This window comes from Girardinichthys multiradiatus, chromosome 4 (assembly GCF_021462225.1).
Source record: "Girardinichthys multiradiatus isolate DD_20200921_A chromosome 4, DD_fGirMul_XY1, whole genome shotgun sequence".
NCBI lineage: Eukaryota > Metazoa > Chordata > Actinopteri > Cyprinodontiformes > Goodeidae > Girardinichthys > Girardinichthys multiradiatus.
Window position 1 is genome coordinate 45,541,167 of NC_061797.1, and position 24,452 is coordinate 45,565,618.

The 24,452-nt window shown below is 38.0% G+C and overlaps 2 protein-coding genes across 2 annotated transcripts in view; one reads left to right on the forward strand and one right to left on the reverse strand.

Moving 5' to 3' along the window:
• The first annotated feature begins 648 nt into the window (after window positions 1–648).
• cdkn1ca (cyclin-dependent kinase inhibitor 1Ca) lies at window positions 649–1,274 on the forward strand. Its single transcript, XM_047362510.1, has 2 exons — window positions 649–1,066; window positions 1,174–1,274. Exons 1-2 carry the CDS (start codon window positions 649–651, stop codon window positions 1,272–1,274), a joined length of 519 nt encoding a protein of 172 aa, XP_047218466.1.
• A 6,286-nt stretch (window positions 1,275–7,560) lies between these two features.
• The window catches only part of kcnq1.1 (potassium voltage-gated channel, KQT-like subfamily, member 1.1), a 79,853-nt gene continuing 62,961 nt past the window's right edge, over window positions 7,561–24,452 (reverse strand). The window contains exons 12-17 of the mRNA XM_047363675.1: window positions 22,368–22,497; window positions 18,161–18,236; window positions 11,388–11,482; window positions 11,148–11,194; window positions 10,979–11,040; window positions 7,561–9,172 (exon numbers count right to left, since the gene is read on the reverse strand). Coding sequence (XP_047219631.1) covers window positions 8,918–9,172; window positions 10,979–11,040; window positions 11,148–11,194; window positions 11,388–11,482; window positions 18,161–18,236; window positions 22,368–22,497 — 665 coding nt within the window. The 3' untranslated portion in view covers window positions 7,561–8,917. The remainder of the gene's footprint in view (window positions 9,173–10,978; window positions 11,041–11,147; window positions 11,195–11,387; window positions 11,483–18,160; window positions 18,237–22,367; window positions 22,498–24,452) is intronic.

The following is a 24,452-nucleotide window of genomic DNA, read 5'->3' on the forward strand; positions in this document are numbered from 1 at the left end:
AGATTTAGCATTTTCTTTCATATAACTAAAACTTTCTGGTAATTTATAGCAGATTAAATCAGTTAATTACACATCCAGCAGTTACAATAGCACCTCTTTTGCATTGATTTTGTTTTTCTTTTTGTTGAGCATCAGATAGAAAAACAACTAATATTTTTACCTTATTAGTATTTTAAAAAATCCCATACTGTTAATTTACATTTTACATTGTTCATTTAGTAAAACAGATGATCTGAATACTTTCAAAAGTGACTCCGAGTGACCTGATTCAAAGTGTATCCAGCCTATGCACCAACAGTGCATTCAGGAGGAAAAACATCACTATTATTATGATAATTTTAAATTGACCTCTGCTTGTCAAGCCAGACTTTGATAGAACTGGAGGCCTTTGGGGTCTCAATGACTTTCATCAGACAATGATCCAATTTCACCCCCTCTGTTGCTCTTCTCTGGTACAGACAGCTGCAGCCAATCAGAAGTCTCTGCTCATTGTATACAAACTAAACATTGTGTGCTCTGTAGCCTTTAAATTGTCCTGCAGGAACCTGTGGGCAAGAGAAGACTAGAGGAACTCAGCAACAACATCCTCTGTCAGAGTTTTCCCATCAAGAGTTTTCCCATCAAAACAGCTTCAAAATTTTTTGAATGATGAATATTAGATCCAGAGAGTCTGTTTGTCGGAATCTCTTCGGTCCAGTGGACCATGACCAGGTGCGTCAGGAAGTACAGCTGAAACTGAAGGAGATTATGGAGCAGGACAGCCAGCGCTGGAACTTCAACTTCCAGTCTGGGATACCGCAGCTTGGCAGATTTCAGTGGGAGGAAATACCTACAGATTGTGCAACTTCTTACTACCAGGAGTCCCCAAAGCCAATGGCTGATGTTAATTCTCTAAAAACTGAGGACAGTGGCAGGGTAAGCAATAATGATGAAGACCTTGGCACCAACCAAGAGAACTGTTTAAGTGTGTCCAACAAACTTAAGCGTGCTACTGAAATGACGCCTGTCTGGAGGAAGAGGTCGGTCTCCAAAGCTGCAGTCAAGTCAAATAATGCAAGAATTACAGGTACAAGGAAAGATTCACGAGCTTGTTTTACTCTCCTGTTATTTTAAATACTCACAATAGGAGCTTTAAATCACTAAAATTGTCTTTCTTCTTGTTCTTCTTGACAGATTACTTTACAAAGAGAAGACGGTCATTAGAAGATAAGAGCATCATCAGTCCTTTTCAGACCCATTTCAACAAGGATACTCAATACCAGACAATAAGATGAACCTGCTTTGGAAAACATAAATATTTCTATTCTTCTTTGATAGACAGAATTAAGAAGCAAACCATTATTTTATGTTATTTTATTTTCAGTTTTGTTTGTGTATATTTAATTTATTTATGGATGTGTTCATTTAAAGAATGTTGTATTTGTTTTGTTTTTATCAGTATTGTTTTTGAATCAGCTCAGCTGTGAATGTTGTTAAATTAAATGAAAAGCTTGTAAATGTGTACAGTTATGGCAGATTTAATAAACAGTGTAACAAAAGGCCCTGCAGATGCCTCTGATTTTCTTATGATTGGATTTTTATCCAGCTTGGCATATTACTAAAACATTTCCCGTAGCCTACAGACACAAAACAATATTCCACTTAATTATTTTGCAAATAAATTCTCTATCTTATTATAGTTTGTTTCAGAATAATAAATATCAATTTCCTTCCAGATCTTGAGAAAAAAGGGACTTAACAGCATTTCATCTTGTTAAACAGTCAATGCTGTGGTGAATGACATTTTTAGGCAAGCTGCCCACCAGTTAGCAACCATTCATGTGCTAAACAGGTGACATTTTTACCTGAAGGCTAAAACTAATCAATTGCTTGCAACACTTCAGGACAAGCATACAACTCCAACTCCTACTACATATCAATGTGTGATGCTTTCAAATTTGTAGCTTTTTCCATTTAAAATTTGTGAATAACTGAATGAATCCATGCAGGGTGTATCTTAAAGTTTTGTTACTAACAAAAAAGCTTAAGTCATGAGTTTATACCTAAGGAAATATTATACACTTACATGATGATATTTTTTTAAATCCAGATAGTCTTCAGTTTCTATACAAAATCAGAATATATAGTTCTATATGAGCATTCATTTAACCAAATCTCACCTTGCTTTCAACCACATCAAATGATTAATCAATATGAATCAGTTCAAATCAATTAAATCCATTGAAATCATGCAACTTCTGGTATTAGTTATGATTTATTTATTAGTGAAGCATTACTAAACTAGGGTTTGTATTGTAACTTGAAGTGATATTCAATGGTTCAATTTTTTTCAGTTCCATTTTGAAAACGCAAAACTTTAGAGAGTTGTTTTTTTATACTAACTTCAGATCTAAAAGTGGAACAACCTGTATGTATTGGATACTTTTACTTACTGACATGCAAGTTCCATAGTTGTACCCCTTGCTAATATTTTCAGTTTAATTGTTTTTTTTTTTTCAGGCTGACTGCTGGCTTAGAAGGCAGTATTTCTGTGTTAGCCACAGATGAATGGGTTCATAAGTGTCTCTCTGAAGAGATGGAAAATGGAACAGGTGCTGAATGTTTAGAAACCAAAAGGAAAAAAAAAACTGCTATACAGTAATTGCATTTTCTGGGTCTTATTATACAAAATTTCATAATAACAGTTATAAAGAATGTGCTGCCAGGCTTAAAATTATATCCATTAACATTAACTCTGATTTCCAAATTAGCCCATTAGAGAAGCTAAATCTATTATAAGTGTATTTGTGTATTTGGTCATGTTATGTTTGGGTTTTAGTTCTGAAAGAAGCTGAAGAGGCCATCTGGCCAGAGAGCAGGACAATGGCCACAAAGGAGAGTGTGCCATCTTATTCACCTGCAAATTAGTCCTCACATCCTTCCAGCCCATTTGAGGACCGTCTTTTTCTCTGTTTTTTTAACTTTTTGTCTCTTTTCAAACTCTAACAAATAGCATGTGCCCAAAGCAGACCCAGCTCAGTCTGATATTTTCTACTTTTGTGAGAAGACTGTGCTCCCATTAACATAGAAGCACAGAGCAAGAAACACATTATAATCCACACAATGAAAAGTTTAATGTGTTTTTCTAAATAAGGACAAAACAAATTTAAAATTTTTTTCATTTCAAAAACTTAATCAGTGAAAATCTTCTTAGGTTATGCATTTTACCACAAAGTACCCCAATTTACTGAACAAAGATGTATACAACAAGCCACATGAGTAAAAGAAGTTTGATCTAAGAACAATTAAAATTGTTTTATTCTACAGAAATTAACAGTATCATTTCCATAAAAACTTAAATCAGAAAACCAGTTTTGGTCATTTTGGTCCTTAGCAGATTTGCTCATTTACAAGCATTTCCAACAATGCATCAAACAGCACCTTGATGTAATACCCTTTGACAACCAACAATTTTACACAATGTTATATAATTTACTGACATTCTACTGCAGGGATATGTGGTTTTGCAACCCAGGTAAGTACTATCTATCAGAAAGTCACATTGTTATTTTGCCTTGATCAGGGATCCTATTTACTCATATTTTATTAACAGTTAACTGAGGCAAATGGTATTTAGAACCACAAACAATGGAAACACCAGGAACTATAAAATCTTCAAAAACGTATTTTCAACTGAATAACATTATAAGTGAGATTTGTAAATTTTTTGAAAAAAAAAAAAAATTCCTCTAGAGAAGTAAAGTAATACTTAACAGTACCAAATGGGTTTATGGATATAAAATGGGAGTAGGTTGAAATGTAAATGCAACACAAGTGTATGAAATGTGGGTAATAACTGGTGAAGGTGCACACTGGTCCAGAGCCTCAGCTGAAACTTTACTAAGACTTTGTAACTTTTTTTCTTGTTTTTATTTTTCTCTGTGTTTTGAAAAATGTTGTGAAAATTCTTGGTCTTCTTTATTTGTTTATCCGTGTCTGCTTTGTCTTTTCAACCCTAAGTCAGCTAAGGCAAATGGCTGAGCCAAGCTGTGCTGGAGATTTCCTTCTGTTAAAAGTGAATCTTTCCATTCCACTGTTGCCACATGCATCTTCAATATGAGGGATTGCTGCAAAGTTAACCTCATGCAATCAATCATCTGCTGTTGACACATGCCTGTTCAAGAGAAGGGATTGTTGCAAAGCCAGTGACTCCATGTAACTGTCTGGATTTCCTAAAAAAGGTATTTTTCTTCACCAGTTGGTATAATAAACTCAGCTTGATGGCACTTGAAGTATCATAACAATGATCTAATTGATGTGTGTTTATTTAAATGACATATTTAATTAATAAAATCTGAACTTAGATATGACTGGATTGAATATATATTTTTAATATATTTTTAATTGCACTAGTGGCCTTTATGTTTTTAAAATTGGCAGACAGAAGGTGGGGTGGAGAGAGGGGGCAAACATGCAACATAGGTCTCCAGGGTAAGTGCTCTTACCCTGGATGGCAAAGTGCGGCCACCCTATGGAGGAAGTTCATTTCAGCTGCTTGTATATGGGATCTCGTTCATGACTCAAAGTTCATGGCCATACGTGAGGGTAGGAACGTAGACTGACAGGTAAATCGAGAACTTCGCTGTTTGGCTCAGCTCTCTCTTCACAGCGGAGTGGCACAGCGTCCCCAGTACTGAGGCAGCCGCACTGATATGTCTGTCGATCTCCCGCTCCATTCTCCCCTCACTCATGAACAAGACCCCAAGATACTTGAACTCCTCCACCTGAGGCAGAAATCCCCCTCCAACCTGAAGAGGACAAGCCACTGACTTGGAGGAGCTGATCTTCATCCCAGCCGCTTCACACTTGGCTGCAAACTGCTCCAGTGAATGCTGTAGGTCTTGGCTAGAGGTGGACAGCAGGACCACACATCTGCAAAAAGAAGAGACGAAATCCACTGGTCTCCAAACCACCCTTGGCTGTGCCTAGAAATCCTGTCCATAAAAGTTATGAACAGGACCGGTGACAAAGGGCAGCCCTGCCGGAGTCCAACATGCACCGGGAACAGGTCCAACGTAGTGGCGGCAATGCGGAACAAACTCTTGCTCCACTTGTACGGACAACCGGATGGCCCCTAATAAAGGGCTCATTACTCCGTACTCCTGGAGTACATCCCCACAGGGCACAATGAGGGACACAGTCGAATGCCTTCTCAAGGTCCACAAAAAAAGGGGTATATCTTTGACTTAATCGAAATTCAGTGCAAACAAAACATTCACACATATGGTCATACAACCCCATATTTTTTGAAAATTTGATGAAACACAAGGGCCTTTTGTGAGTGTGTGTCACCTTTTGGACCTTCGGACTGTGTTGGCTTTGTTTTGTTTTCTCCTCAGTTATTTTGAGTGTTAGGTTGTGTTTCTCTCCCTCCTCGTTCATAGCTCCTTTAGTTAGTGTTATCTTTCTTAGTTATGACTTAGTATGGTTTTCTCTTTATTATTGTCATTATTATGATGCTCTGTTAATCTTATTTCTCCAGCCCTCTGGTTAGGTTGTGTTTACTTATTGTTTTTACATTTTGTTTGTTTACATCCTAGTCCCCATGTTCTCTGCTTCCCTTCCTGTCAGTTCAGTCTGTGTGGTGTTAGGTTTCGTTACTCTGTAATCTGTTTTGCTTTATGGGTTCCTTGTTCGTTCTTAAGTTATGGTGTTTCTTATGTTCCCTCTAGTTTCTCGGTTCATGATTATTCTTTACTCTCATGCTTCATTTGGTTATTTGTTTATAGCTTCATTTTGGTATTGTTAGTCCCTCGTCATGTTTTAATCTATGTATTGTTTTCACTTGTTCCCTCTGCCTTCCTGACTCCTTGTCACACCTGTTCTTAGTTCCTTGATTACCTCTTTGTTCTCGCTCTGTATATTAGTTGGTTTTATTTCATTGTCCTTTGCTGGTTCCTCATTTCACACCCGATCATAACCCCTGATTAAGTTCAGCCTTTGCTATGTTCCTGCAGTGATACCCGTAAGTTTTGGGCTGTTTCATGCTTGTACCTGCAGTGAGTTTTGCTACGTTTTGCTTCCTGTGATTAAAACTGAAGACTGCTTGAAATGCTGCTGCCAAGCTCTTTCCTGCGCTTCGGTCCACCCCAAAACCCCATTGTGACACCTTTAGGGAAACAACTGTTTTTATCGTTGACTTCATCTTTAAATAATTTTATGTCTGAAAAAAAAGAAAGAGATTTAGACTTTCTACAATAACCTTTAGTGCAAATAATCTTTTGGCATGTTATCTGTCTGGTAAATCTCCATTCTAAACTGATCCTTAAATAGTTGGACTGTTTATAACCTAAATAACACCAATTAAAGTGGTAAAACAGAACTTTAAAACCTCAACACAATCTACGTAATAAAACCCCCTATCGCCAGCCCCAGGTCAGCACAAAGGCCACAGTCCGTCAGCACACTTCAGGAGGGTGCAGCCTATTGTTGGGGTCACCAGAGGCAGATGGTCACTTGGGCCCTTTCTCTACATGATCAACTGTGTTAAGGAATGCCTCGGCACCCCATGGATGGCCATACGGGAGAAAGGTCACCATCTGCTGCCTAAAGGTTACTTATGTAAAAAACTGCTATTAACTCTTTGTATAACATCCCCACCCCCTTGTTGTAGCATTGAAAGAAATGTTGCTGCAAATACAAGCGTGCACAGTTCCTGAACAGCAGCTTGATTTGCTCCTGAAAATGTGTTTCATTTGAATAAGCTAATATGAAAGGTACAAAAGAATGATCAAAAACCAAAACAGCATCTGTGGTTATGTTCAAGCCACCATACACCACCACTTTGTTTCAATATTCAGTCCTTTATTGAGTAGTGCTGACATTTACAACATAAGTGAAATAATATTAAAGCAAAGTAAGTGTCAAATTAACATAAAACATTGAAGGACTCTTCTCTGGTACCAAAGCCAATAGAAATATTTGAGCCGGGATCAGAAAACTGAAATATACTGTTTGATATCAAGACATAGCTGATTTTTAGGGAGTAGCTTAAAAATGTTTAAGTACAAAAGTTTAAGATATGTAATCTGTTCAGTTATAAAATGAAACTACATACAATACCGGTCAAAGGTTTTAGACAGACTTCTCATCTAATGGTTTTCTTTATGTGTATAACTATTTACATTGTATGCAGATTTTCATTTGTAGATGTTCATTCATAGTTTCATCAAAACTATGAATGAACATATATAGAATTAAGTAGCAAATGAAAATTGTAAAAAAAAAAACTTTAAATATGTTTTATATTTTAGATTCCTTAAAGTAGCTGCTTGCTGTTGTAATGACTGAAGTATTAATCTCTGGCTGTCTCTCAATGAACCTCTGGGAAGTTCTCTCAAAGACTCTTTGGAAAACCATTTCAGGTGACCACCCCATGAAGCTCATGGAGAGAACACCAAGTGAGCAAAGCAGTAATCAGAGCAAAGGGTGGCTATTTTGAAGAATCTAGTATAAAAAAATATTTAGTTATTTCACACTCTTTGTTTACCACATAGTTCCATGTGTGTTCATTCATAGTTGTGTTGCCTTTGGTGAGAATCTTCAATGTAAATAGTCATAAAAATAAAGAGGCCCATTAAGTGAGAAAGTGTATCTAAAACCTTTGACCGGTAGTGTATAATAATATTAAATATTAAAAGAATCAAAGAGGTATCTAAAAATCCACAATAAGTTCATTAATATAGTTACACTCCACATATTCTACTTCTTTAAGTAAAATATCTTGGATGGAAAAAATGGCTCAATATTGGACTGGGGCTGGAAAAAATAAAAATTCCATAAAGCAAAACAAAATGTATAAAATTACAAGTAATTGAAACATAAGGCTCCATCCTCTGTAGTATTTTAAAAAAACATTTGTGTTAAAATAGGAACATTTAAAAAAAAGTCCTCACTTTGTGACTCTAGCTGATGAATAAACCTCAATAGCGTAAGGAAGAAAACATTTTCTTCAGCTAATGCGTTCCAAAACTACACAAAGGAAAAGGGAACTAAAAATATTAATGTTTGGAAATACTGAGAATGCTAGGCCTTAACAAAGTTTTACCAAGCTCTTGTTGACTAGAACTGTAGAAGAGAGTAGGGAATGCTACTTTTACAGCTTTTAAAAAAACTCTTAATCACATCTGGCTGTACCTGTTAAGTACTAGGGTGGATTTATCTGATTTTGTGATTTTGTCGCAGTCAATGCTATCAGAATCCTACCGAGCAGCAAATGCATGGTTGTGACCAGATCCTCACTGTCCACTAACCTAAGCAACACTGCAAACCTTTAAATCCACCTTAAGTGAACAGTGCATACAAGATGGCCTCAAATTTAACACAAAGACATAGATCCTTAAACAAGAACTGACACATTCTTTGCTGACAGCAAAAACTGTTTAGAAGTAGCTGATTTGCTGCAGGGATAGGTACTCAATAATAAACCATACAAACATTTTAAAACCTTTGAGTCATTTTTTTGAATATATTTCAGAACTCTAAATAGTACAAATAAAAAAGAAATACTAATATTTCAGTATTAAATATTGAGGCTCTCTTTTTTCCACCAATTAAAAAATAATAGTACTAAAATAAAGATTTGGAAATATATCTTAATAAATTCAACCTTAAAAATGAAAATTGTCCAACAAACATGATTTGAAAGGCATAGCTTTCTTTTACCTTCTTCATATATTTTAACCCTGACATATGCCACATTTCCTGGTAAGATTTTTCTAAAAACCTCATGATATCAGTATTTGAGAAAGCAGCTCAGTACATGTGCTCATCATAGACAGAAGAATATATTCAATTTGTCTTTACCCAGCATAAACAGGTGAGCAAACACTGTGGAACGCATTGAAGATGTCTGGTTTCAGGTTTCAGGTTTTCAGGTTCAGCAGCTCTCATCCTGACTGGCAGTGGAGCTGAGTGGAGGGTTGGGGCTGCTGGTGTTGTTGGAGAATGATGAAGGAGATGTAGACAGCTGGTCATTACTTGGCAGGCTGTCCTGATTAGTAAGGACATTACAGGTTCGTCTGAGCCGAGGTCTCAGCCTGCCTCTAACTTCACCAACACTGACATCCCTCTGGTCCAACAGGAAGGTGAGGGACTCTGCGATGTGGTTCAGCATTTGGTCCATGCGTGTTATCTATATTTTCAACACATAGTGATAAGTTAAAACATTTTGAATTAGTTTTATTGTTTTTTTTTATAAGAACTGAAGTGTATCTACTTGCTGACAATCATCATGGTGCCATGGTGCATTTAAACTGCTCCTGTTCCAGGACATGATGATAAAACAATATACAACTCAGTAGGTAAAAAAAAATAAAAAAGTAAATAAATAAATAAAATAATAATTGTTGGTCTTCTGGTATGGAAACTGGGTTTTATGCCTAGTCTACAACTTCCCAAAAATCTTAAGGTCGGAGCTTTAATAACGCCATTCCAGAAGTCTTGTATTAGCTTGCTTTATCTATTATCAAATGTGCTGGAGGGTGAGGGTTTTAAAACACTACCACCTGCCATGCATTGTAGTGGTAGCATCATGCTGAAGTTCTGCCTGTGGTCCTGGCTTATTGGACAAACTTGGTATAATAATCAGGATAGATGACTACCTCCAAATTCTTTAGCCTCACCTTGAAAATCAACTTCAAAATGCAGACAACTAGGATTTCTAACAGGACAATGATCCAGATCAAACATCGAAAGTGATTTTGGAACGAATAAAGTGGACTAATATTAGACTTCTGGAAAGGCTACAATGCAAAACTATGCTTAAAAGCCAGGTCTGTCTGAATCTAGAGCCAGACCCTGCAATCATATTATTTGTTTGCTACACAAAGTGTGTGGCATAGATGCAGCTTACTAAGGCAAATGTACCCATACATTAGGGGGAAGGCATGTATATATGTGAGCCTGTATGTAACTCTAAACCTGTCTGAATTTCGAGAACATCCTCAAAAACATAAAAATTGGGCACCTAATTCTTGTCATTAAAAATCATTGAAGTCATATGTTAATTAAAAAATCAAAAACAATCAAGAAATAACTGAAAACTGGAGGTCCAATTTAAATATGGTATACATGAAACTTAAGAGTGGAAGCAAACTTCTGACTAAAACAGTATTTCTGTTTTATAGTATCACTGATTTTTTTTAAATGTGTTTGTTTAAAATATTAACTAAGATGTCAAATGATAAGAAAATAATAAACTTTTAATATGTATACGCTGACTATGCCTAAACACAGTTTTAAATATTTCCAATATGGTGTTATAACTTTGTATTGAACAGTATATTCCGCAAAATATGTTTGTAGCTTCTATGCCTGTTATGTGTTCATAGAAAAACTATGTTTTTAAAAAAAGACCGCATAGTAAAACCGAGCAATAAGTCTGATATTGGCAACAAAAACCTTCACAAACCTTACATGATTTCTAGGAAGATAAGCCTTACTTATAAAATTTGATAAAATGTATTTGACAATTTCATGGATTATAAAATAAGGCATGACATGTGTGTCTGTAAATAGTTGTGTGTCTGTAAACACTTGTATAAGCGCAATGTATAAGTGAGGAGCGAGGGCAGATTCAGATTCATATTTGCAAAGAATCTGCACAATCTATTAGTTTCTTACTTCAATTAATAATAACGGTGCCAAAAGAGTAAACACAGATTTCATATTTCATTATAGTAAATAAAGATGGATTAACATTTGTTGACTTATCCAAAATCCCTCTCAAACATGTTTGACTTGTATTAGGTTAACTGTGTTGTCAACATCCTCTCAACAGGATATTCATAAGCTGTTCTTTCATATAAGCAAACAACCTATGAATACAAAATCAACATTGCCTGTTTTGAATATGGGAGTTTTTTTTAGAAAACAAAATTGAAGATGCAGTCCACTAAAGATCAAAGTAGGGTTGTAAATGTCTTCCGACAGTCCCCACCTTGTCCTCCATTCTGTTGAGCCTTGATCCAATCGAGTTGTTTCCTTTATCTCTGGCTCGGTCTTCAGAGGTTGACATTAGACAATGAAATAAAAAATACCATTAAGTGCAGTGTTTGCCTAACAGTTAATCTCATCAATTTTAAGACAGAAGTGCAGTGATTTACTACCTGAACCCGTCTGGAACAGAGTCATCTTCCCTAAAGACTGATCTAGTCTGAGAGAAACAATAGAGCTGTAAGAAGAATATTTATAGATTCCGTCTGTGTTTCATCTGTCATCCTTTCACTCCTCCGTGTTCCAAAATATTTTTATTTACCAGATACACTTGCAAAAGAAATACATTATGAGCACTTGCATTACTCAGGGGAATTAACTAAATTAGGGTCATTTTTTCTTAAAGAGTATACCTTCTCTGCAGTTCCTTGATTCGCAGCATGAGGTTGAGGTGACCCTGGGAGTACTGTTCAATCACATCTCTGACATCATATGGCTTACGGGCTTGCTAAAAAAAACAACACAATTTTATCATTAATTAAATGAAACTCAAAACATTCACTTTACAGAGTTATTATTTAATTTTGTTTGAGAAGAAATAATTTTTTTAACTGCAAACAATTTTATATTCACTTTGGTCTTGTCACTTCTAAATATCTGCTGCTGAAACTGGTGCACATCTGCTGCATTGGGGACATTCACAGCCCCCACACAATACAGATTAATTCTGTACACACAGCACTTTTTTTTATCAGTTCTACTTTAATTGGCCAATGTGGAGGAAACCCTGCAAAAGCTTTATTACAGTTTGCTGCTTATGAGTTCTTGTGATCAGAAAAAATGCTGGTCAGTTGCTGGTTGAGCCCTGTAATAATTTTCTTCACATCCTGGGTAAGCTTCTCACATAAGTGTGCATATGGAACAAGGGCTTAAGCACTCAGCTGCCACAATGTGTTTGTAGTACTGTAGCTGCAGATACAAGGCATTGCAAAACTGTGATACATGTAAGTTAAAAAAGTAAGCTGGAAGGTTATAATTTGCAGTTTAAGGAACTTATAATCTCTTTCAATAAGATAAAAAAAAATCAAAGTGCTTATATCATCGGAAACAATTTTAAAACTTGGTTTGATATTAAAAATAAGATAATATCCCCTCATGCCTGGTTCACACGGCAAGATTTTAAAATTGTTGGCTTATTTTCCAAACTTGAGAGACCCCACACGTGCCAATACAAAGTCAGATTTGGTCCTACAATGTGTGGTGTCCAGTCACATGGCAAGCACACCACACATGAACAGATTTCATTCACAAACATTCAGATTTCAGACTCCCAAACCCTCTCGAGATCAAATATGAGTTCTGAGTAAATCCCTTCCGTGTTTCTGTCACATTTCTTTCTGATTGGCTATATGTCTCATTCAACAGGCTGCATGCTCGTTTGTCCTCAGGGAACACACCACACTGTATCGGGCCAAGATAATCGAACATGTTGAATATACCCGATTTGAGATTGAAGCAGTTCCTTTCTGAGCAGACTAGATCACTCCTAACACACCATACATTATCTCTTAAGATTATCTTTAGAACCATCCTGATTATCAGGGCATGTCAGCAGGGGAAAATCGGGTAAAACATTGGCATAAAAGGCTGGAATATGCTGTAGGGATCAGGGGAACTGGTTTAAATCTTATCTGTCTGACAGATTCCAGTTTGTTCATGTAAATGATAAATCATCTTTAAACTCCAGGGTTAATTGTGGAGTACCACAGGGTTCAGTACTTGGGCCAATTCTCTTTACTATATATATGCTTCCAATAGATTAAATTATCAGGCAGCATAGGATAAATTGTCACTGTTACGCTGATGATACTCAGCTTTACTTATCCATAAATTCTGATGAACCCAACCAGTTAGATAGACTACAAGCATGTCTTGAAGATATAAAAACTTGGATGACTTTACATGTTTCGCTTCTAAATTCAGACAAGACAGAAGTTGTCGTCTTTGGACCGGAGTCTTTAAAAAATAAACTGCTTAGTCAATCACTTAACCTGGATGGCATTAAATTCACCTCCGGTAATAAAGTAAAAAATCTTGGTGTTACTTATGTCATTTAAATCCCATATTAAACAAGTTTCTAGGATTTCCTTCTTTCATCTCCGGAACATTGCCAAAATTAGAAATATCCTAGTCCATGCATTTGTTATTTCAAGGCTGGACAATTGTAATTCTTTACTATCAGGATGTCCACAAAATGCAATTAAAAGCCTTCAGCTGATTCAAAATGCTGCAGCAAGAGTTCTGATGAAAATTAAAAAGAGAGATCATATTTCTCCTATTTTAGCTTCCCTTCATTGGCTCCCTGTTAAATCCAGAATAGAATTTAAAATTCTCCTCCTCACATATAAAGCCCTTAATGATCTAGCTCCATCATACATCAGAGATCTGATTGTTCCATACGTTCCTAACAGGGCACTTCGTTCTCAGACTGCAGGTTTACTGGTGGTTCCTAGAGTCTCTAGAAGTAAAATGGGAGGCAGATCCTTTAGTTATCAGGGTCCTCTCCTGTGGAACCAGCTCCCAATTTTAGTCCGTGAGGCAGACAACTGTCTACTCTTAAGGCTAGGCTTAAAACTTTCCTTTTTGATAAAGCTTATAGTTAGAGTGGCTTAGTTTATCAGGGAGGGAGCCTTCCTCCCTCCCTGTTGGATGGAGTAAGGGGGAGTCAGGTTTAGCCTAAACCGCCTCAGTTATGATTGAGGTGCAAACACACCCTCCATTTCTGCTACCTGTATGTGTTATGGCTTGCGAGATATAGGACCCCAGAATGCAGATGAGCAGGCAGCGTGATGGTAAGTGCAAAATATATTTAATAACAAAAAACTCCCTCACAGGAGGTGGCAGGAACAAAACAATAAACGAGCAGGCAAAACAGGCATGGCATGATCAAAAAACAAGGCTTGGTAATGTTTCCGCGATGACTAACTGAACAGGTGTGTATATATGGAGTGAAAACCAGGTGGAACAAGGAGACAGATTAACTTTGAGCAGGTGAACCAAATAAACTTAAGTGACAGACAGAACAAAACGTGGCTGCGGCAAAAACAGAGACTCTAATATACAAACAAAACCAACTTTACAAAACATGAACAAGACTAAAACATGACCAGAAAAATAATAAACAGAAGCGTGATTCAAAATCTAAGAAGAAGAATAATAAATAATAATAATAATAATAATAAACAAAAGAACAAGTCAAAACCATAACTGTGAAAAACATAAGAAAAAACCCAAAACCAAAAACCAAACAACCCCAAATCATAACAGTATGACCCCTTCTCTTTTCCAATGGTTATAATCAGTCTGACAGAGGGAGGTATCCCAATCCTTGTGGTTTTTAGAATAACAATGACCATCAGTGGGACCCTTTGTGGGGTGCCTTGTGATGACATTGTTGTAAATAAGCTGCGTTTAACTAAATAATCTGAACTGAAACTATCTCTGTAGTTATGCTGCTACAGGCTTAGGCTGCTGGAGGACATAATGACCACTTTCACCCTCTTCGCTACATTCTCACACTACTCTCCAATTTTGCATTATTTGCTGTTATTTCAGCTTTTAACTTTATGTTCTCTCTTTTCTCTTCCTAGAAGCTACACCTGGCCTGACCCTGTGTCTACGTGTGACACCTTTCTGGAGAGGGGCATTGTCCAAGCTTCTGCTGACAACAACTTAATGCTCACCCTCTACCGATGATCCACATGGCCCTTACTTTCAGTGTTTAACCCTTTCTCTCTCTTACATGGCAATTGACTGAGCATTTACTGTGACTAACTCTATGTGCTCTCTTTCAGACTCTAACCTTGAAAACTGGCTCAGAGTTTATCTGTTCTTTCTTTCTAGGTGAAACGACTAAAGGAGCTACATCCACTAACATTTACTCTTCCTTCCCATAGAAAGTACTCCTGGATCAGTGCTTCTTTGTTCTCTTTGTGTCTCTGCTCTGTTCTCTCAAACCCCCAGTTGATCGTGGCAGATGGCCGCTCACACTGAGCCTGGTACTGCTGGAGGTTTCTTCCTGTTAAAAGGGAGTTTTTCCTCTCCGCTGTCGCTACATGTATGCTCAGTATGAGGGATTGCTGCAAAGTCAACGCCAGTGACTGTCCACTGTCTCTACATGCTCATCCGGGAGGAGGGATGCTGCAAGTCACTGACTGGATGTAATCTGCTGGGTTTCCTTAGACAGAAAAACCTTTTATCCAATTTGAATAAATAACTGAATCTGACTGCACTGTTCAATGGTTAGGATTAATTGGAATGTATGTACTGTTGTGAAGTGCTTTGAGACAACATGTGTTGTGAATCGGCGCTATATAAATAAAACTGAATTGAATTGAATAAAATTCCTGCCGTGTGAAGCAGACATAAGGCTCATCTCATAACTGTATTTTCACATTCTTCGAGAGTATAATAAGGAATCTCGTACTCGTAGTCTTCCGCTTATCCGGGACCGGGTCGCATGGGCAGCAGACTCAGCAGAGACGCCCAGACGTCCCTCTCTCCAGACACCTCTTCCAAGGTGTTCCCAGGCCAGCCGAGAGACATAGTCCCTCCAGCGTGTCCTGGGCCATCCCCTGGGCCTCCTCCCAGTGGGACGTGCCTGGAACACCTCCCGAGGAAGGCGTCCAGGAGGCATCCGGTATAGATGCCCGAGCCACCTCAACTGGCTCCTCTCGATGTGGAGGAGCAGCAGCTCTACTCCGAGCCCTCCTGGATGGCCGAACTCCTCACCCTATCTCTAAGGGAGTGCCCGGCCACCCTACGGAGGAAGCTCATTTCAGCCGCTTGTATCCAGGATCTCGTTCTTTTGGTCATGACCCAAAGTTCATGGCCATAGGTGAGGGTAGGAACGTAGACCGACTGGTAAATTGAGAGCTTTGCTTTTCGGCTCAGCTCTCTCTTCACCACAACGGACCGGCACAGCGCCCCCATTACTGTGGCAGCCGCACCGATCCGTCTGTCGATCTCCCGCTCCATTCTTCCCTCACTCATGATCAAGACCCCGAGATACTTAAACTCCTCCACTTGAGGCAGGAACTCCCCTCCAACCTGAAGAGTACAAGACACCCTTTTCCGGTCGAGTACCATGGCCTCGGACTTGGAGGAGCCGATCCTCAACCCAGCCGCTTCACACTCGGCTGCGAACCGCCACAGCGCATGCTGTAGGTCTTGGCTAGAGGGGGCCAGCAGGACCACGTCATCCGCAAAAAGAAGAGACAAAATCCACTGGTCCCCAAACCAGACCCCCTCCAGCCCTTGGCTGCGTCTAGAAATCCTGTCCATAAAAGTTATGAACAGGACCGGTGACAAAGGGCAGCCCTGCCGGAGTCCAACATGTACCGGGAACAGGTCCGACTTAGTGCCGGCAATGCGGACCAAACTCCTGCTCCGCTCGTACAGGGACCGGATGGCCCCTAATAAAGGGCCCCCGATTCTATACTCCTGGAGAAACCCCCTCAGGGCATCACGAGGGACACAGTTGAATGCCTTCTCCAGGTCCACAAAACATATGTGAACCGGTTGGGCAAACTCCCATGAACCCTCGAGCACCCTGTAGAGGGTATAGAGCTGGTCCAGTGTTCCACAGCCGGGACGAAAACCACACTGCTCTTCCTGAAGCCGAGGTTCGACTATCGGTCGGACTCTCCTCTCCAATACCCTGGCGTAGGCCTTACCAGGGAGGCTGAGGAGTGTGATCCCCCTGTAGTTGGAACACAGTTGGTGTGTTCTTCTTATGAAGGGGGACCACCACCCCAGTCTGCCAGTCCAGAGGCACTGTCCCCGACTGCCACGCAATGTTGAAGAGGCGTGTCAACCATGACAGCCCTACAACATCCAGAGACTTGAGGTACTCAGGGCGGATCTCATTCACCCCGAAGCCTTGCCACCGCGGAGCTTTTTAACCACCTTGGTGACATCAGCCTGGGTGATGAAAGAGTCCAACCCCGAGTCCCCAGCCTCTGTTTCCACCAGGGAATGCGTGATGGCAGGATTGAGGAGATCCTCGAAGTACTCCTTCCACCGCCCGATAATGTCCTCAGTCGAGGTCAACAGTCTCCCACCCCCACTATAAACAGTGTTGGCGAAGCACTGCTTCCCCCTCCTGAGGCGCCGGACGGTTTGCCAGAATCGCTTCGAGGCCAACCGGTAGTCCTTCTCCATGGCCTCACCGAACTCCTCCCAGGCCCGGGTTTTGCCTCTGCCACAGCCCGGGCCGCAGCACGCTTGGCCTCACGGTACCCGTCAGCCGCCTCAGGAGTCCCACAAGCCAACCACAGCCGATAGGACTCCTTCTTCAGTTTGACAGCATCCATTACTGCCGGTGTCCACCACCGGGTTCTGGGATTGCCGCCGCGACAGGAACCGCAGACCTTACGGCCGCAGCTACGGGCAGCAGCATCGACAATAGATGCGGAGAACATGGTCCACTCGGACTCTATGTCTCCAACATCCCCCGGGATCTGGTCGAAGCTCTCCCGGAGGTGGGAGTTGAATACATCCCTGGCCGAGGGCTCCGCCAGGCGTTCCCAGCAGACCCTCACTATGCGCTTGGGCCTGGCAAGTCTGTCCGGCTTTCTCCTGATTTTAGAATTCATTTTAAAATCTTGACTTCAACTTTCAGAGGCATGCAGGGACAATGTCCTTTCTACATTACTGAATAATGCCACATACTCCAACTTGATCCCTCAGGTCTGCAATTCAAAATCTACTCGTAATCCCAAAGACCAAGTTTGAAACTCAGTGGTATCTCTCTTTTCAGACTCTTGCAGTTAGACTGTGGATAGAGCCTCCCTTGTTTCAATGTTGTCTTGAGAGCCTTGACTTATTTAAATAGCTGCTGAAAATATTCTTATTCAAATGTGTTGTTGGAAAATATATAATTATATTTGTTTTTAATTATATGCATCATTTAAGTAGCTTTGTGTCTTTTAAAACATGTTTTTTCATGTTAATGCTCTATTTGTGAAAGGCTTTGTGATTTTTCTACCAATCAAAGGAGCTAACAAAATTTACAAACTAGCTTAGTGGATGTTTTGCTGTGGCAAAGTTCATTCACTGATAAAAAGTTATCAATAAATAATTATAAAGAAACATAGAACAAAAATAATAAAAAATTTGTTCTTACCTGGAAATTTCTCTTAGCCACTAAATAATGCATTTTCTGTATCACACGGATGGCTTTTCGGTGTGAATCCGTCAGTCTGTGACAAAGATTTTAAAGAGGTTTTGCTTCTTAGTTCTGAATTCTCAGTACACCTTATCACTAGATTCAACACACAAAAATTTCCTGCACAAAACAGTATATTAAAGCAGATCCCTCTGTGTGTTTCCTTTGTTTTTTTTTTCTAGAGAAATAGGTATAGCAAAAAAAAAAAAAAAACAAAGAAAATATTAACTTTATGCCAACATAAATCAGTTTAAAGAAAAATATTAAGCATGCTCTTCTTGCCTATACGGTCTACATTAAAGCTTCTACCTCATTACCTTGGTTCCTTTTAGTGTTGCCAAGGTGATGAACAGCAAGAACAAAGGCGGGTGAAAAATGGTAAAAAACCATAGTGATGGTGAGGCAGTTAGCCTACATTATAGGCTTGTGGGAATCATTGAAACGCTGTTACTTATCAGTGTTCATTACTCTGAAAAAGAACTGAGTTATGATGTGTAGTGGGAGAACAGCAGGTTTTGTTGAGTCACATTTGCTATAGAAAAAGGTCTGAGAGTTTTATTATGGACCTCTTAGAGGCTGATTTTCAGATCAGGCTATCATAACATTTGGTCAAATTAATACAACGGAATGTCAATAATTTGATCTTTGAGCTATTATGGAAACCTATTTCCATCATAAAAGGAATATGGGTTAGTGATATAACCAAAGCCCAGGCAGCGCATCAAATCTTCTATTAATTTAGTAGGCAGATATTGAAATGCTCTGAAAGTGGAGCTTGAACAATGAAGACATTTCTTTCTACCATTAATGAATATTGCGATATGAACTTATTGAGCAAAGATTTAGGACATCATCATCTTTAAAGGAATAGTTTAACATTATGTTGAATAGACCTTAATAATCTTGTAGAGATTAATTTATTGAAGTTGAGCTAAAACATATTTTTATTCTAATAAATGGGAAAAATAAAATAGGAACACATTTCTTCATATTTATCAGCAATAAATACAAAGAAATGTGTTCCTATTTTATTTTTGAAGCCTTTCTTTATTTTATAAAAAGGTAATGTGCTTGATTTGTCTTTACATGTTCTTTCTTGCAGATTACTCAACCTCAGTAATGAGAGTTTATCTACATGCTTAAGGTCTCATAAAATACTTAATTTTAGGAGTGCTCATATTTATTTTTTATTCTGAGCTATGTTTTAGAGGTTTGTACGATGGATCCTGAACTAAAATTCTCCAAATGATACTTACTCTGAACAAATGCAACTAGGGATGTATAGTCATGATGGTCGGGGCATACCTTGACTAAAATAAAATAGTAAAATGTAATATTTAAGATAATAACCTATGCTTGTTTTATATTGACTTGGTGTTGTAAATGTAGATTCTCTATGATCCCAGTCATTTTTCTTGCTCAAACACAGGATGTGAGTTGAGACATAGATGAGATCAGCTTCACCTCAGAGGGCACACTTACTTATGAATTTAATCAGTTTCTGTCTTCTGTGGTGTTTGAATATTCTTGGATTAATGCTACAACTTTTTACAGAGCTGAATTTTTACTATTTTATAATCATTTTTACTATTTTATAATCCCAATTGAAATGCACAAGGTAATCCAGGGAGTACATCTACCTCTCTAATGAGGGCATCTGTGAGCCCATGGTTGTTCTCCTCTCCTATGCAAATATGGTAAGCACCAAACACTTCATAAAAATCAGAGTATTGTAGGTTTACTCAGGGGTGAAAGTGAGCCGGTATGGTCCATTGCTGCATACCACTAAAAGATTCTGCGCCGGTACACAGTACTGGGAAGAGGTAAGAACGACTGTCTGCTATGAAGCCGTCATCCAGAACAGACAGACAGATAGACTATTTTCCACATTAAAATGATCATTTCAATGAAGATCTACAGAGCTTTTAAAGAAAACAACATCCTATAGACACATGGCTGAAACACAGCCAGAAAAGCTCATATTCTCTATGCTTTCTTTCCTGCCTCACGGCTGCTTTTTCTAAACTAAAAATGTTCTAATCTATGCCCCAAAATAAGAAACAAAAATGCACACAACCCTGGTCATGCATACAGCCAGAGCGCCCTAAATAATTCTAATCTGCCAAAACATCAATAACATGATTTTATTTTTATGTTTTGCATTGTTTTATGATCATATGTCTGAAAATCTCAATGGCCGATAGACTCCAAAATAGACAAAATGCTACATACCACTGCATCTTATTTTATTTAGGTTACTAAGCTCGCATCTGAAAACCAGTGCCTCACCACAAAGGAGTTGTAGAGCATATGAGTATTGCATGAGCATTAATATAGGGGATGTGAAATTCTGCTCCGTCTAGCAAAGCCACGTTGCTTTTACCTTGAGCTCACTGTCTCATATTATTTTATTTTTTATATTTAAAGATTAACTGATCATCTGAGAAATTGCTCAATGCTCTTTGAGTGCCCCCCAAGGGGTCATATTATCAAAAGATTTAATGACAAATTTAATCAATTTGACTTTCAGTTTCAAGCATCTGGTGTGCTGAGGTTAGTTAAGTATCTGCACATAGCACGAGATTAAGTAATGTTATTAATGGGTCACTGCTGTAATACTTGAGACACAGCCACATCAGTGCTGTAAGAGTGGCACATGTGTCATTTAAATAATTTAAGAGAGCTGTGGTGCTCTTGTGGCAACATAAGCACCACATCAAATAGCGCCTGCTACATTGTCAAATGCATACTGTCTTCCTATAGCAGTGAAGCAAAAAGGCAGAAATGCAATAGAGGTAGAGGGATATTACAGTATGACAGTTATCATCCATGCCTATTGAATCACATACCCCTCTTATTGATTACTCAGATACAAAGAAAAGATGCATTTATGTACAGGCTATGCTGTACATAACACAGTCATTTGATCATGATGTCATAGTTCATGAGATCAAAAATTGAATCTGTCACCTTTTTAAATTGATGATGAAAAGGGATGAACTAACTCAAATTATGTTCCCTAATGATTCATTTCATCCCACTACTTTCCAACAAGACAATAAGCCTGATAGTAATGAAACAGACATGACCAAATGAAGGCTTTTTTCTTTTTATTTCATAGTATACCCTCTTAATATTATGAGCTTTATTTTGAACATTGCAAAATAATACAGACAAAATAAAACAGACAAAAACAGCAGCACATAGCAAGGGACTACGAGAAATACTACTACTACAAATACTACTACTACTATTAATTCTACTATAACTACTACTATTACCACTACTACTACTACTACTACTACTACTACTACTACCAACAACAACAACAATAAAAATACCAGTTCATTAGCCTATTTCCTGGATTAAAATCAACTGCAATTTATGTCTTGCACTTTTCTTTTCTTCCAGTTCTTTTACTGTTAGTAAATGGTGGTTATTTTGGTTCTAGAAAAAATAAAAAATAAAAAATGAAACCCTCAGTAGCCCAGTGATCTTTAATTTCAAAATCATACTGTACTGCAATGCTAGCTGTAAGTACCGTGAACCCTGCCAATGCATTTAAAGAATACTTGAATTTTGTAAGATTTAACAGAGCATTTCCTATATTCATATACTTAAATTTAAATATGTACATTTTGTATTTTAATTTCAAATTAAACTTGGAACTAAAAATAACCTAAAAAATATTTATTTTGCACTGTGTTCTCTCACCATGATTACCACAAACAGTAGAGTGCCTCATAATGATTCAATTTAGCATGGGATTTGATGTGGCATTGCTCTGTGCGAACAGCTGGTTATGTATTTTAGAGCCAGCAGAGTACAGTTATCTTGCCAACACTGTTGTGTGCAGTTCTCACTCTGCATCATTACACCTCTATTTAGAAAGTGAGTCCCATGGGTCAGAACTGTCGCTCCATTTGTTTCACTTACTGTGCACCTATATTATACTGCTGTTGCTTAACACTCACTTCCTCATATCAGTCGCAGTATTTAGCTGTGTAAGTGCCTTAGGAAACACAAGAGAATCATGAGCCCTCTGGGGTTGGCATATTACTAAGGTTAATTAGAAATAGCAAAAAAAACAAAAAACAAACACTGACTAATAATATGCGTTTTGATCTAATGGGACATCATTGCAATAGAGTGAATGCAAACTCACTGTGATACTGTGCTGGCTGGAGCCAGTTCACTTTCTCGCTCTGACTCCAGCTCTAGGTCGTCAGCAAAACTGCAGTTTCTTGGGAGTGGGATGGGGGACTGGGCATCCATAAGGCTGGGGCCTCTTTTTACTGCAAATTCACACACAAACACTCAATCCAAATCCTGGTCATAAACTTAAACAGTTTAAAGTGAAACCAGAAAATAACTTTCAAGCTTTGCTTTCTTGACACTGTAGTGTGCACAGTTTAATCACAAGCTAAGTCAGGATGCCACTTTTGTTGTTGGATATGTGGAAAAAGTCTTATGCATGAGCACCACTGTGAGGACCCATATAAACCATATATGTGGCACTACCTCAGAATCTACAGAACTGCTTCTCAAAAGTTTGTAGAAAGGACCCAATATTAACTTTACTTGATTCTATGCTATGCAAACTCTGACTGCAGTGATGAAGATTCACTCTGCTTAGGATGCAGATGCTTGGAGTGGCCTCTTCTAACATACTTCCACAAAGAATTATCTGACTATTTGGAAGCACTCAGGGCTATTGAACTTTTATCTCAAGATCATTAAGTGTAAAAAATAAAATCTAACAAAATGGTGACATCATGACAAATGTAACATACAGCGTCCTCGGGTGGCAGAACAATTTAAATTGTACTACCTACATTAAAAAATACAAGGGCACATTAGAAGTGGCACGCATATTTCAGATGTGACATGACTTCATGTTGCAGGAGACCTGTTCCTTCTGTCTGCTCTTCTATCTTCTTTTCATTGTTATGCATTTAAGGTTTTTGAAGCCTTTTAGCTGTCAAATTTTCAGATAGATTTCCAGGTATACACCTTTCTTCAGTATTTCACCAAAAAAATGCTAAAAGGGGTTGGATAAAAATTTACAACTAGTGAACAAATTGCAACATTAAATGTACAGAAGGATCCATCTTGCATATCAAAAAGATGTAAATTCCATCATTCCATACTAAAGGGAGGTTTTAGGTGTGGTAATAGTCAATAATAATAATGATTATTATTGTAATTATCATTATACTTTAATTATATAATGCATCACAATGTAAGATTTAAAAAAATAAATATTTTAGCAAAAAGAAAAGTACAAACAGCATCCAAAAAGAAAATACCATCAACAAGTACTGAAAGACAAATAAATACATAAAAAACCCTGAAATCTTAAATATATATAAAGAATATTCACAATATAGTTATAATTCAACAAGGGGAAAGCCACCATACAAAAATATCTCCTGTAATCTTCTGATGCCTGGTTTTCACAGTAATTAGATTTTCTGAATGGATCTGCTAAAGATGCTTGATGGTTCTGGAATTTTCCCCAGGTCTCTTCTAGTTTGGTTGTGTCTAGGAACTATTCTGTCATTTCAAATATGGTATTTGATTGAGTGTATGATATCATGTATCCCATCAAGATAGGCTCTGTTAGTTAAAAACTGATTTCATGAATGTACCTCAAACTGAGCAAGAGGAACTTTTTTAGAGATCTTATAGCTTTCAAGAACAAACCTAAAGCTAAACCTATTTTCAAGTGTCTATGCTATTTACCATGAATAAATGCCAGAAATTGATGTTTTTGTTTTTTTTACCTGATATAGCTCTTAGATATAAGAGGGTTTTTGGAAAGCACTTAAGAGTTTCACTTCATTTTATTCAATAGCAAAGTATGCTAAACATTAGCTAATTTACTCTTATGATTTAGATACCAAACATATTCCAAAAACTGCCACATAATACATGTGTGTAAGATTTATAGATGAATACACTATTCTAATACTGTTTATGTAAAATTGTGTAAAAAATATTGTTTGCATGATGCCTTCACTCCTTGGCCTTTTGCCATGCTGCACCACATGACTGCAGTAGCCCAGAAGAAAAAGAACACTTACTCTTAAGTGGTTCTTTCACTTTTTTTCTTTTTCTGCATCTTTCACAGCCACCACATTTTAGCAGTAGATGGACACTATTCAGCTATTTTCAATTTGCTTTGTGAACTTTGAGATAACAGCAAATCATGGATACTAGACCTTAAGCCAAGCTCAATATTTTCATC